This window comes from Zosterops lateralis (assembly GCF_965231275.1).
Source record: "Zosterops lateralis genome assembly, chromosome: 12".
Lineage (NCBI taxonomy): Eukaryota > Metazoa > Chordata > Aves > Passeriformes > Zosteropidae > Zosterops > Zosterops lateralis.
In genome coordinates, this window is record NC_139772.1 from 12063835 (window position 1) to 12078468 (window position 14634).

The 14634-nt window shown below is 58.0% G+C and overlaps 2 protein-coding genes across 2 annotated transcripts in view; one reads left to right on the plus strand and one right to left on the minus strand.

The window, feature by feature from the left end:
- Positions 1-8003, plus strand: part of NECAB2 (N-terminal EF-hand calcium binding protein 2) — a gene marked incomplete at its 5' end in the record, with an annotated part of 72857 nt that extends 64854 nt beyond the window's left edge. The window contains 8 exons of the mRNA XM_083870329.1: positions 2563-2699; positions 5299-5417; positions 5535-5614; positions 5910-5966; positions 6082-6194; positions 6506-6583; positions 6963-7054; positions 7229-8003. Coding sequence (XP_083726455.1) covers positions 2563-2699; positions 5299-5417; positions 5535-5614; positions 5910-5966; positions 6082-6194; positions 6506-6583; positions 6963-7054; positions 7229-7257 — 705 coding nt within the window. The 3' untranslated portion in view covers positions 7258-8003. The remainder of the gene's footprint in view (positions 1-2562; positions 2700-5298; positions 5418-5534; positions 5615-5909; positions 5967-6081; positions 6195-6505; positions 6584-6962; positions 7055-7228) is intronic.
- A 102-nt stretch (positions 8004-8105) lies between these two features.
- Positions 8106-12642, minus strand: SLC38A8 (solute carrier family 38 member 8; the record flags this gene model as incomplete). The annotated part of the gene is made up of 11 exons (XM_083869944.1): positions 8106-8202; positions 8267-8374; positions 9527-9578; positions 9761-9960; positions 10047-10194; positions 10327-10441; positions 10709-10766; positions 11097-11201; positions 11342-11495; positions 11710-11908; positions 12385-12642. 11 exons carry the CDS (start codon positions 12640-12642, stop codon positions 8106-8108), a joined length of 1494 nt encoding a protein of 497 aa, XP_083726070.1.
- Between the last annotated feature and the right edge of the window lie 1992 nt (positions 12643-14634).

Below are 14634 nucleotides of genomic sequence, written 5' to 3' on the forward strand. Positions count from 1 at the left end.
TTTCATTGATCTGTGCTGGAATTTGGGCAATTTGGGGTAGGTGCATGTGGAAATGAAAAGCTGGAAGAGCTGTGGGGCTCTGAGCAGACTGTTGCCCCTATGTTGGCTGCCACTGTATGTGGGAAGGTGCCTTACAGACACAAGAAAAACCTGTGATGTGAAGGAGGAGGATGGATTTGGACCTCAGCCAACTGACCATAGACCCAGCCCTGGGTGTTATTTCCCCAATAACCCAAGCCGTCCATTTCCCACTCTCCTCTCATTTTTTAACATCTCTGTTTCATTTCCTGCTTTGTCAAATCATGATGCTTTCCGAGGCTCCCCTGAGAGCCATCAACACAGAAATCTCAAGGCTATCCTTTCAATGATGTTTTTACACTTGCTGCTCATTGCAAACACTCACAGATACCTGTTTGCAGCAGCAGAGGTCAAGGCCAGGCAGTTCAGCAGAGCCTGCCTAGAAATGATGGATGGAAAAGAGCAGGCTTGGAGATGTGCAGGAGTTTCTGGCACAAAGCAGCCTCATTGAGCAGCAATTATTATATGATCTCCATAAATATTTTAACTTCTCCAGCTAAGCAAGGAAGAAATAACTCTTCAGGGTGGAATTAATAAGACCAAACCTCATTAAATCTCTCTAGGATAGTCTGACAAATGTTTTAATAAGACAATGGGAAGGATCCCTTTGTGGCTGGTCTTTTTAACAATTTGTTTTTGCAGCCCTGAAGAAGACATGTGCTAGAGGAGAGTCTGAGGGATTGGTGAAAAAAGCTCTAAGCACATGCATTTTTGATTCAGCTTCTGAGAGCAAATGTCACAGCTGGGCTGGCAAAAGGCCAGCTAGTTAAGTGGGAGAAAAAAAAATCACTGTTGTTTTAATTTCAGATCTATTTGACTTACTGGCCTGCCAAAAAGCACCAGATCTTCACAAACACCCCAATTTTGTCTGCACTGGCTGGAATAGCTTTGTACCCACCATCCATCCATCCATCCATCCATCCATCCATCCATCCATCCATCCGCTGAACCTCTATGTAGAGAGTTACACTGATTTTAATGAATGTGGGAATCACCTGTTTGATTTTTCCTAAAGCTGAACCAAGACTATAGGCTGTGATTAGGTAATAAAAAATCCAACATTTAACTACACATACTCTCACAGCTTCAGCACCACCATCACCTCGTTGTGCACCACCATCTGCTGAGGATCACCATGTCATGCATATCCCCCAGAAACACTGTGGCTGCAACAGGGAAAGGAGCAAGTTTTCCTGTGATAGACAGAAGTCATTAACTGCTGCTAATTGATGCTCAAGAAGCTGTCAAGAAACTGGTGCTTCCATACCTAACCAGGGGTGAGAAATCAGCTCTGTGATCAGTTTCCCCAAAGGGTTTTTTTTCCATCAGCTCATTCTTCTTTTATGATTTAATATGGAAGATAAAGGCAGAGATGAAGGCCCTCTGGGTTCTTGCAGAGCTGCTCCAGTTGCCATGGAAATAACCCTTGTTAACAGCTTCACCATAAAACAGGAATAATTTGCTTTGGGGAGCTTGGGGTGCTCATGTTGTGCTGCTGCAGGCTCAGATAACCAGCAGTGCTGGGACCACTACAGTCCCCTGAGTGTGGGCATTGCTGATGGAATGCAGGGAGCCACAAGCATCCATCCCTGTCTCACAGCTCCAAAAATTTGTGAATTCCTCCCAGAGGAGTCCTGTGCCAGGAGGTGTGAGCACACAGGGACAGACTGCCCAGCAGGTTTGGCCTGGGCAATGTGCTGTCCCAGCAGCAGTGATGGGTGGGAAAGAGTCTGTGAAAAAGTGGTGCTGATGAGCTTGGGTTTAGGGGAGCTTTTTTTTCACTGCAAGTGTTTTCAGTTCTAATGCTGAGTGGCTGGTTTCAGCCAGAGCAGGTGAGGTCAGTGGCCACTGAGCTGGCCTTGGTCTGGCTGGGCTGGTGTTGAACTGGTTGGAGTGGTGTTGAACCAGTGCTGGATTGGTTGGGTCAGTGTTGGACAGCCTGGGCCAGTGTCCCATCTGTGCTGTGACTGTCAGGAGGTGTAGGAACAGGACTATGCCACGGGCAGGGCTCAGCAAGGGGCCCTGGGTGCTTTGTGCAGATTGGTTGTTCTATTAAAATATTTTTAGGTGTTCTTTGTCTTGAAAAAGTTTGTATTACCCTGGGAGCTTCTGTCAGTCAAACAGCACATTGAGCCCCGTAAATCATCCCAGAGCCCTTTAACTTTAGTGCTGGGTTGGCCGTGCTCTTGTGGGCTGGGGGCGGGGGCTGCACAGCATGCTGAGCTCTCTGAGCAGGGATCCCCAAAGCTCAGGATACACTTTTCATACCTGCACACACCGCCTGCAGGAAGGCAACAGGAAAGTTATTTAAGATCATGATAAGGAGAGCAACTATGGGCTTTGGGTACCACCTCTTTTCATGGCGGAGACACGGAGGGGAGCAGGCTGTGCGTGGGCTGCAGGGCGGGTGCTGCACTGCCCGAGGACCCCGATGGTGCAGGCGGCCGGCGCTGGCTCTCCCCTGCTCACCCTGTGCCTCTGCAGGTCTACGAGAGCGGCAGCAACGTGGACCAGTTCGTGACCCGCTTCCTGCTGAAGGAGACGGCGAACCAGACCCAGTCACTGCTGAGCTCCGTGGAGAGTGCTGTGGATGCCATCGACGAGCAAACCAACCCCGCCAGGTCTGCAGCGCTCCTGCCCTCCTCTGGCGCAGGAGGGTGGAGGGGAGGAGGAGGAGGATGTTTGCGGGATGAGGGAATCGCGGCAGAGACTGCAGGGGAGCGAGGGGGAGCTGGGCGAGTGGCTGCTTTTCTCTTTGCCTCCCTTTTCGGCTCCCTGAACTCTGGAGGTTTTCTCCCCTGCTCCCTCCTGCCCTGTCCCTCCCTGTCCTGCAGTCCGCAGGGTCCCCGTTAACAAGAGCAGCGTGTGGGGATGCAAAGCAGGGGCAGCACCGGGCTGGGCAGTGCTGGGTGCCCGGGGCCGCCCCTCTGAGCAAACCCACCGCCCCCACCCAGGGCAAAGCGCCGGCACTGCAGAGGGGCGGCTGTGCCTGAGGTGGGCACAGCCCTCAGGAGCAGCTTCCCGTGCCAGGGATGCTGCCCCTCCTGCCAGAGCGCTCAGCGTCACCATCCAGAGGGAAAAGGTGTTTGTGCACTGAGGACAGGCGAGGCTGTCCCTTGGTGTCCTGAGGGGCTGTCCCCATCCCCGCAGCCCAGCACACACCCCTGAGCTTGGGCAGTACCGAGGGGACGATTCAGTCTCCCAGCCATAAGGAGTTCCCAGCAGCAGAGGTAAAACCTCAGCACAGCCCCCCCGGTGTCAGTGTCACACAGATCCCCGCAGTGTCCCCAGCTCTCACCAGGACAGGTTGCCGTGGAAACCCGTCTGTTTTTCGGGCGCTCGTGGAACGACCCTTCCCCTGCCCTTCCTCCAAACCAGGAGGCCTCGGGACCCTTTCGTGTGAGAGTTTTGTCTTCCCCAAGCCATGGGCGGGCAGAGGGGCACATGCAGAGTGACAATCCCAGCTCCTTCCTAAGACAGACTCTGTGGAGCACAGTGAGACCTGGGCAGCTCTGCCACCATCACACCAGCTTTTCCAGCAGCAATGCTGTAGGTTTCATCATCTCACATCCCTTTCTTCTCTTTGTTTTGTGGCCTTGTACAAAAAGAAGTAGGAGCTCCCGAAAAACAATGAAGAGGAAACAAACCCAACATCAGGCAGAGCAATTAGAGCCCATGAAAGACTTGGCTAGCTTTTATTTGCTGATGTGTGAGCCCAGATCATAATGGGGAATATTGTAGTTGTTTTCTCATGGAGATAATAGCTAAAAAGAAAAATTAATCCCACAAAAAAATTATCTCCTGCATCCACATGAAGACAAAGAGGTAGCCTAAAAAGCACAAAAACAAAGGGCTGGAGAACAAAGTGTGAAGGCAGAAGTCCAAGATGGAGACACCTCATTAAATTGTGATTAAAATAAATCTCTCTCTGTTTTTGCCTAATTTCCTGTCTATTGACAGGGGATTGTCCAGGACCAGCAGTGGTATAATTGCACAGCCTGTAGCAAAGGCATGCTCCTGCAACCTTTATTGTTATTCCTGCCTCCTTATCTTGGAGATGTTCTTTGGGACCAGATCCACACATCGTGTTCCTGCATATATGGTGGAGCCCACAGTGGCTGATTTTTGGGGTAGCTGGGGAAAGAGAACCCAGCAATTGTGCTTTGGAGGAGCCGGGTGCCAGGGGAGGGGCAGGGAGATGCTGGCTGGTGTGGGGCCCATTGGCTCCAGGGCATTCAGCATGTTGTCTTCAGCTGGGAGCTGCTTGACTAACAAAAGATGCCAAGAGGAGCCAGGGCTCCCAGGCAGCTCTGTCAACAGTCAGCTGGCACAGAGCTGCTCTTGCTGGAAGGAAACTGGAAATCCTTTGAGCAGCTCAGCCTCTCCCTCTGTGGCACAGGCTTCCTGTTGCTGGAGGAGGAAGGAGAGGGTCATTCTTCCCCAAACCCATTCCCATCTCACACCCGTGGATGGCAGCTGCAAGCCCTTGTCAGGATGGCAGGTCTTAGCATTCTCTCTGGCTTGCAAATAAATGAGGTCGTGGGAGGATCACTGAGAATCTGATGCTGGATGGTGATTACAAATGCTCCATCTGTGGAAGTGTTTCAGGACAGTTTTTTTGATCTTTGGGCAATCTCCAGGCCAAATGGGCTTTGTAGACCCAGACAAAGAAAGCAGGGTGGAGGAAATGCTACAGTGGATATGTTTCCATTCTCCAGGAGAGCTGCAGCTGCAGTCCGTTAGTGGATACCCAGCCTCTGCTCATGGGCATGGGCAGCCTGGGTGACAGAAGCTTTTCCTGTCTGAAAGTCACCAAAGCCACTGGACTGCAAAACCAGCCCCACTAAGGTGCAGCTGGCTGGGCACAGCTTCAGGGGTCTGAATGCCCCATGTTGCAGGTGTCTGTCTAGGACAGAAAAAGTCCCTGAAGGCTGCTGGTGGTACTAGGAGGGCTATGCTGTTCCATAAGCAGGAAAGAAAAGTGGTGGCTGCTGGGAGCAGCCCACTGATATTCCTGTGTTTCTGACCTGCTCTCCCCACTGGCTGATGCCAAAGGATGGTGCAGGAAGGATGCCTGCACTGCCTGGACACAGTGGGTACTGTTGCTCTCCAAGGGGTCTGGTATCATTGGCAGAGGCACCAGAAACAATGATCCAGTGCTGGCTCCCTGTGCGTGCCCAGCTCTGCTGTCCTGACACCCTGTGTGCTCTCTGGTTGCAGGCACTACCCCAGCAAGGATGGTCACAGCCTGGGTGACACCTGGTATGACAACCCTGCACCCAGCTACCCTCCCACCACCTGGATGGTCCCCAGGGAGCAAGGAAAGAGCTTCCAGGCTGGTAAGTGCTGGCTGCCTGGGGTGGCTTGGAGCACTCAAGTCCCAGCAGCAGCACAGGGCTCTTGGGGGGTGCCTGCAGGTGCCCCTCACTCCATCACTGTCTCTTGGCTCTGTGCAGGTTCCCCTGACACCAAGGCAGAGGGGCTGGAGGGACAGATTAACAGGCTGGCCAAGCTGATTGGCAAGCTGGAGGACAAGGTAAGGGCCAGCATTTCCCTGCATGAGGCTGTCCTGCCTTCCTAAGGATGATTCAGGGACCTTGCCCCAGCTGTTTTGGGGCAGGGATGAGGACATGGTGTTGGGGATGTTGGCTGCAATGGGAGCACAGGGAACTTTTGTGACTGGAGGTTCAAGAGGCTCCCGGAGCCCATTCCCTGTAGAGAAGGGGGCATAGTCATTGCAAATGCTGGGGACAGAAACCCACCAAGCAGGGAGGGACAGGCAGCCTCAGCCAATCCACCACCCCCTCTGCTGCTTATTGCCCTTTCCCCAGACCCTGTGGTTTGACCTGCACCAGAGGCTGTCAGACAGCGAGAGCACGGCTTGCACGGTGAGTGTGCCCAACCACCACCCCTGGGTGCTGGGGTGTCCCTGCACACAGATCCACACTTGGGGGGGTCGCTGTGTTTCTGTGGGTCTCACATGCTGTGCTTGGGGCCCGGCAGTACCTGCTCCTGGTGCGGAATGAGATGACGGTGTCACACAAGCACCTGGGCGAGTTCTGCAGCTCCCTGAAGCAGTACCTGAAGAGCGTGGCCGGGGAGCGGGACTGCTTCCAGTGGGTACCATCAGCAGCTGCATGTCGGGGGCCTGGGGAGATGGGGGGCTTGGCATGGGCTGGAGTGAGGACCAAGTGAAGGACTGAGGCAAAACAGCCAGGATTTGGGATGTTAGCCAGGATTTAGTCATGCTCAGCCACCAACACCTCTTTTTCATGGGATGGGAAGTGCTGGGATGGAGGGGCTACCCCTACCTGGGCTGCTGGGGCTGGGTTCCCCTTTAGTAGCCCACTCTAGAGCACACCTGTGGCTGCAAAGGGGGGAGGGATACCCCATGTTGAGGGTTCACCCCTCTCCCTGTCTCTGCCAGTGTCACTGCAGTGAAGCTGCCTGATGGGGTCACCTTCATCGTCTATGAGTTCTGGGAGACCGAGGAGGACTGGAAGAGGTAGGGTAAGGGATGAAAAAGCCCATTTTGGGGTGCTTGGGTGGGAAGGGTTGTTTGAGCAGCTGAGCCTCAAGCTTTGTCCCCTGTCTGATGGCAGGACTGAGGAGCTGTCTGTCTGTCCTAGGGCTGTCCCTGTAAACAGGACAGGGGGTTGGGATGGGTCTCTCCACCTCCCACCTGAAAGTGCCTTTGGATGTGGTGATGGGAGGGGTCAGTGTCCTGAACCAAGGCAGGGTGCTCTGCACAAGGGGCAGTGAGCAGGACTGCTGGCAGCCAGAAATGCCAGAGCCCGTGGTGCTCTGGGGGGCTGGGATGGTGGTTTTTTTTGGGGGGGGGGGTGGGGGGTGGGTGTCACCTGCTCTCTCCCACCCGGGCACAGGCACCTGCAGAGTGCCACCTCCAAGGCCTTCCAGCACGTCAAGGTGGACACGCTCAGCCAGCCTGAGGCCATCTCCAGTGTGGCCGTGCCAGGTAGGAGGGCAGGGGACAGGGACCCCATGGCAGCCAGCACCTCTCCAGTCGTTGGGGAGCAAGGGTGGGCAGGTGGCATGGTGTGAAGGACAGCATGAGCTGAGCTGGCTGGCTGGGGGGTCAGGGTGACGTGGGGCTGGGCAGGGGTGACCCTCCAGTGCTGTTCCCCTGCAGCTGCCTGGTGCACCCTGAGCCGAGAGTGACCGTCGGTGCCAGGGCCGCCAGCAGCCGTCCCCTCTGCCCTGGCCGTGACTCGGGGAGGTGCTGGTGTGACCTGGCTGCAGTGAAGGAAACTCCCGTGTGTGTGTGTCCCCCCAGAGAGTCCTCCTTCAGCTACCCCGTCACCCAGACCATCTCTCCCTGGCGTGGGGTGGCCGCGGGGAAAAGGACTGCCAGGGAGGGGCTGGCAGGGTTTGGGGAGGGGGACAGAGGTAGGCAGGGAGGGGGGGCAGTGAGTGCAGACACTAGGAATGGGAGATGGGAGGTGGGAGGCTGGACCCCCCCCGAGAGCAGGGAGTAGGCTGGGGCTCTGTGCAAGTCCCCAGGGGCCACCCAGGGAGGAGATTGGGGGGCGTTGAAGCTGTGCCTGGTGCAGTGTGTCTGTGCCTGCAGGGACGGGGACCCGTGTCTCAGGGGGAGTCAAGGTGGTGGCAGAGGGGGGGTTTCCCTGCTCCCAAGGTGCCCCTTAGTCCTTTCCAGGTGTGGGGGGGTCCCAAGGGGTTTCCTTTGCATGTGCACAGTCGCAGCTGATGCCTTGCAGGCATGAGGGTGGCTGCCTCCTCTCCTTCCTGGGGTCTGTAATTCGTCTGTGTGTCTGTCTGTCTGTGCCAACCCCACACCCACCCCGCCGTGCTTGGGGTCCCTCAGGGTGTGTGGCACAGGACCCTTGCCAATTCCCTCTCCTGTCTTTATTAGCCACTGTACAACGGGGACGGTGATGCCAAATAAAACCGCCATGGGATCCAGTGGTGTGGCTGTGTTGGGGGCATCTGTCCGGGCCAGGATGGTGTGGGGGGGTCACGGTGGGCTCACGACGGGGCTCGGTGGTCCCTCAGCGCAGCAGCCCCAGCACGGCCAGGGCAGCGCTCTGCCCGCACACAAAGGCACCGCCCAGAACGGAGAGAACGCCCCAGGCGATGAGAGCAGCCCTGCAGCGACACGAGCAGAGGCTGCCGGGGTAGAGCTGACCTCAGGAACGGGCCAGCCCTGTACCCCAGCTCCTCTGCTGTGGAGCTCTCTGCAGGGTCAGCCTCCTCTGCCTTGCTCCTCTGCATCGCTCCCAGTCGATGGCTGAAGAGCCCAGCAGCCCCTCTGGGACAACTGCAATGGCACACAAACCTTGGTCAAAAAGCGGCAGATGCCAGCATGAGATCACTCCCAATTCTGCCTGTGCCCAGTGGCCCTGCTGAAGGAGCAGAGACCCACATCCACCCACCCTGTGCTCAGGCACAGCCACTCCTACACACCTCCAGCTCCATCCTATCACCTCATGCTTCCAGCCCTCCCTGGCTCCAGCCCCAACCCCGGATCCCTGGGTCTGTACCTCCCTGTTCCTCCACCCCGGGCACACAGTCCCCCTCGGCCCCATACCAAGCCCCTGGGGTGCAGCACTCACCCCAAACTCGGCTGCTGCTGTCTGAGGCTCCTCAGCACCGTGTTCCTTCCCAGACTGTCCATGGCAGGCTGGGACTGCAGCATCCATCGCCCCGGCTCGTGTTGTCCCCTCTCCTCATGACGGGCTCGTGCTCTGGCAGGTGTCCCCAAGGGACCTCTCCAAGCCTTTGCCACCCACCTGGGTGCCCCTGCTCACCTTCTGCCTTGGCCACTCCAGCACGTTGGCACCCTTTGGGGCATCCTCACCTCTCCCCAGATGTCCAAGGGCCCCCCAGAGCACCCTCCTGACCAGGACCCCGATGTCCTGGGGTGCTCCCTCCACCCAACACAGACCACCAGCCTCAGACTCTGCTGCTCCCCCAGGGGCACCACAGACATGCTTAAGCACACACTTATCCCAAACCTCCCCGGCACTATGTCAGGTCCCCCTGGCATGGATTGCTGCTGTGCCCCAGCCCCTCCAGACAGGAGTGGTGACAGGACACACCCCCCAGGCACAACAGACACCAAACACCTGATGGCCTCCTGTCTTGGGGCACCCTGCCCCTCTGACCCCCAACCTGACCTCCACCCCAGCCCCTACCTGGTGCCTCAGTGCCACCAAACCCCACAGCTCTTCTGTCCTTAAAGCCACTCTGGTACCTGGGCACCTCCTTGATGCCTGGACACAGCCCGGGTATCCAGGCACATTTCCAGGCACAGCCCCAGTAGAACACTTCCCTCCACACCCAAATCCCCCTCCTTGCAGGGTTCCCACCTTAACCAGGGTGACCCCAGGGATCTGCCTGGGCCGTGGCCCATGGGGTACCACACCCAGCCCCTTCCCTTGTCCCCCTGCTGCTGAGCACAGACACTCACCTTTTGCGTGGCCCAAGGCTGCGGGTCCCAGTCATGCACACGAGGCACAGCCCTGCTGTCAGTGCAGAAGCTCAGCCCCAGCACAGCCCCCCTCACCCAGCCCCACTGCATTGTCCCCCACAAGCACAGCCCTGCACCCCCAAAATGGGGCCAGGACAGGCCACTTGCCACTACAGCAATGCCCTTGGCATCAGTGACCCCCCTGCTTTCCTCCCTCCCCGTGCCTCCTCTTGCCTGGGAAGATGAAGATGAAGAAGGCGCTGATGCCCCCGATGAGTTCGATGACTTTGCCGATGTCAGGGACAAAGAGGGCGATGGCCAGCGTGGCAGCCATCCAGGTGACAGTCAGTGCCACCCGGCCCCGCCGCTCCTGTGCCTCGGACACTGCCACGGCCCCGCGCTTGGGGCTCACCCACAGGTCCTTCACCACGGATCTGGGAGGGAGGATTGCAGGGGCTGACGGCACCCAGGGGAGTTGCACCAGCTGGGGGGACACCTGGCTTGTCACCACTCCCCTCACCTGCCCAGCAGCACCACAATGGGGTAAATGGTGACAATGGAGACGCCAAAGAGCAGGCGGGCGACGATGACAACCGGGTCATTCCCTGGGTAGGACATGAGGACATCGGATGCCACAGCCTTGCCAAAGGTCAGGTAGCCATAGACCCCTGCTGACAGGGAGGTGGAGGTGGGTGGCTGTGCAGTGAGCAGGACAGAGGAATTCTGAGCAGGATGGATGAGCCAAGGGAAGAGAGGACCCCCGGGGCAAGGAGGAGGGAAGGGTTTGGTGCTGGGGTTACCAGTGAGGGAGTAGATGAGCAGGCAAATGAGCATGGAGAGCACAGAGACGGTGACCCAGTGGGAGAAGCTCTGGTTGCGCATGCTGCTGTAGATGGCCACACATGCCTCGTGGCACTGCAAGGCAAGGGGGACAGCACTGGGGCCCCATGCAGGGACAGCCCTCACCCTCAGCATCCTCTCTCTCATCTATGGGTGCCCTGTCCCGCTCTGCCCCATCCCCAAGCACTTGTGTCCTGCCCCACCGCCACCTCTGGTGACAGCCACACGCCCCCTTTCCTGCAACCCGCCCTTCAAGGGACGGCATCCCCATGGTCTGGGATGCCATGGGGGGCTGCCAGCACTGCCCTGGCAGCTGTGGCCAGAGAGGCCAGGGTGACCTACCTGGAAGCCAAAGCAGATGGTGGGAATGACACTGAAGATGGAGGTCCAGGAGGAGGACCTGGCATGTGGAGAGGAAGCACAGAGCAAAGGGCATGAGGCTCTTATGGAGAAGAAACCTTCATGTCATAAACTGCAACCTGGGTGCCACTATGGTGCCACTATGCCACTGGGTGCCACTATCTCTTGGCCAGTGATTCTGGGAGAAAGGGGTATTGCTGGGGTGAAAGCTGGGGCTGGGAACTACCATCCACTGTGAGCTGTCACCAGTTCAATCCCAACACCACACAGAGGGCCCACCACACCCTTGCCCTGCCTCCAGCCCTGCCCCCATGTCACTGCTCATGCCATGGAGTCCAGGGCAGGAGGGACATGAGGCTGACCCTCCTACCTGGAGGGCTGGGAGGGCTCAGTCAGACGCAGGCTCTCTGCCTGCAGGTAGTATTTCAGGATGATGACCAGAGTGAGGTAGCAGGCAGCCAGCGTGCCTAGGATGCTGTCAGGGCATGGGACAGCATCAGCACACAGCCAGGAGGGAGGAGGGGGGTTCCCATGGCCCCACAGGGTCCTGGGAGGAGGTAACCTGGGCACAGAGTACCTAGGGGTGGGCCACCACAGGGATAGCCCAGGCGGTACCTGGAGTACTTCTGGAAGCCGATCTCCCTGGGGACAGAGAGCGGGAAGATGACGAGGACACAGAGAGCTGAGAGGGTGAAGCGCTGGTCCACGTACCAGGGGGGCAGCTGGGGGGCCCCACTCAGCGTCCCATTGGGGTACAGGGAGTCACACACTGTGGGGGGCAGCAGGGGGTCAGCTGAGCCCTGAAAGATGGCCCAAGGAGCTCGGGAGCATCACACCATGGCAGAATCAGGGAGCCCCATGTCCTCAGAATTTCCATGAAAACCCTGGAGGTGACCCCAGCCCACGTGGGACCACCTTCCCCTCACTCCTGAGAGCTGCCAGCCCCAAGCAAGCCCCAAACACAGAGAGAGGAAACAACTCACGTTTCTCCAGCTGGTCGCCCACCACCCTGAGGAGGGCCACGGAGATCATGAAGAGGTTGAGGAGGAAACAGACCTCGCAGAGCTTCCCCACGGCCGCCCCGCAGACGGCGCGGACCACGCCCTGGTAGGTGGGCTGGGCGCTGAGGGCCGCGGCATAGCCCAGCACGGCCAGCCCGCTCACCAGGAACACCAGCGAGCCCTGCGGGGACAGAGCAGCAAGGAGCACCACGCCGGCCCTCCATCACCCCCAGACCGGGAAGGGACCCAGCAGGCCCACGGCCGGGGACCGGGTTACCGGCCGGATCACCTTGTGGCCCTGGGTAGCAAAGGTCAGCCAAAGGATGGAGACACAGCCTTATGTGATACTTTGGGTTTAGATTTGGGTTTTGAGGGCAAATACGGGAGCAGACATCCATTTATTTTGAGTTGAGCTACAAGCCAAGCTACAAGTGTGGCTTCAGCTGCAAAGAGCATCCCTAAGGTGCCATCCCAACAACAAACCTAAGGATGTTACTGGGCTCGGGACGGGGATGCCGTGCGAAGGGGGTCCCCGCCAGCTCCCCAGGTACCAGAGCAGGTGCGTCCCCTCCCTCCGCTCCCCCCGGACCGGCGTCCCTCGGCTCCCCCTGGGGCTGCCGCAGCCCCCGTGTCCCCCCGCCCCGAGCCCGCCCTTACCAGCTCCACCAGGAGGGCGGGCACGGCCCCGCCGGCCCTGCCGAAGGCCCAGGGGAAGCTGAGCAGCCCCGCGCCCAGCGCAGACTTGAGCAGGATGAAGACGGCGCCGGCGGAGGAGAGCCCAGGCGAGGAGAGGCCGGGAGAGGAGAGGCCGGGAGAGGAGAGCCCGGGAGAGGAGAGCCCGGGAGAGGAGAGCCCGGGCGGGGAGCGCCCCGCCGCCGGCAGCAGGGGCCGGCCCTCGCCCGCCGCCCGCTCCATGCTCCCGCCTGGGCTGTGCCCGGCCAGGGGAGAGCGGCCCCTCCGCGGGGCCCCGGGGGCGGGCGCGGGGCTGCGCGGACCCCCCGCCCCCCGGGCCGTGGGGAGGGGGCGCCGGGGGACGGGGGGAGGCGGCGGTGGGGAGCCCTGGCAGGAGCTGACCCACGGACAGCCCCGTCCTGCTGACAGCTCTCAGAGCGCTCCTGGGGAACGCAGCACAGCCCCTTCAGCTCCCGGGGCAGCTGGGCTGGGGGCTCGTGTTCTGGCTATCCCCGACATCATCATCACCACAGGGCTGGCGGACGGAGGCATCCCTCATCCTGCTCTGTTCGCCCAGGTATGAAACTGCCACCAAAGAGCATTACGGAGTGCCCCGGGAGCTGCAGCCTACCCCCTCATAACTCGTTGGGTGCAGGATGAGGCCAGCACCCCTGTGTGTCTCAGCAGCAGCTAAAAGCCCACTGGTGCTTTCCTGCACTGGGAGACTTTGGAGAGGAGCCATCCCGTCCCATCCCTTGCTCCACGCAGGCACTGGGGATGATGCCAGGTTAACAGGATGGGGTGACTGACACTGCACCCCACAGGAATGAGGGGCCCATTCCCAACACAGGACACACAGCAGCTCTGTGCTTCTCCTGGCACATGCCACTGCCCCTGGGCTCAGCACACAAGCCCTGGCGTTGGCTGACAGCCCCTAATGCATTTTTGATTTCCCAAATATGTGCCCTTCTGATCGTGGTAAGACGGATAAAGAGACTTTAATCAGCTGCTAGGAGGAATTATAGATGGCTAATTGTGCCTGCCACCTCCATTACATCTCTGCCGCCTACAGGGCTTATAAACACTTAGAAAGGCCCTTCCAAGCCTTCATTAGCTGCACACCAAAGGCTTCGGAAATAATTGGCCTCTACAACTTAGAAATTGGCCACTGGGCTGTAAAATACCAGCCACTGGGAAAGGCTCTTAATTCGGACTGGTGCTTTGATACAGCTTGATTCTGGTTTCAAGGCTGCAGCGGAGCTCTAATCTCTCATTAGTGCTGTGATGAGGAGCAAGTCTCATTAGCACCGACCTGAGAAGTGGCACCAAAGCTTTCCAGTCTCCCTCTGATGGAAGAACCTCAAAATCAAAGAGGTGCAGCTCATCCCCCCACACCAACACAGCAGCCCCAGACAGCTTCTCTGCTCAGTGGCTCTGGGCTCCATCCCTTGTATTTTCCTTCCTTTCTCCCATTTATCTGGGTGCTCCAGCCCGTGGGCTGCAAGCCATAACCTGAGGGTCCCTGTGGGCTGGCAGCTTTACCTGTTGCTGTATCTTCTTGGCAGGTGGAAAACGGGCTGTTAATGTTTTCCACATTATTATCTTTGAAGACTGTAGAAGGTACAAAAATGCAAATGGACAGTCCTTGTTTCATACAAATAAGAACACTGATCACAATTATGCTTTGCTACCTGCAATCCCTTCTGTCTGGTCCTTGAGATTTCACACCTTTACTGATAGATTTTTTACAACCTGGACAAGTTGTACAGCTGCTGCTGGCTCATCCTGTGAGAGACCCTAATGCCACAGGTGAGATGCTGAGAACCCTCTTCCTCTGTATCCTTATGGATCTGTGTTCAGAAAGGGAGGAGCAAGAGGCTCCAGCCCCACTGGGGTAGCACAAGCAGCCCAACCTTGGGACCATCTTCTCAGCCCTAACAAGCCTCCACTAATGGCTCCAAAGTAGAAGCTCAGTGCCTCCTCTGCCATGGCAACAGGATGTTGCCTCTTCCACTGCATCATCCAGAAAAGAAATGTTGGAAAAAGGCAACCACTCTTCTAGTTAGGGAAAATTGGTTTGCCCAATCTTTTTTGCAGGACACTCATGCACTGCACAGGTACCTGGATAGGCTTGTCCCAGACTACATGGAGCAAAGTTTTCTCCTGCAGTGCCCTTCCCACAGCCCACCCCCATCCTGCTGGTGAGCCCTAAGAGGATGGGTAAACACTGCCCAG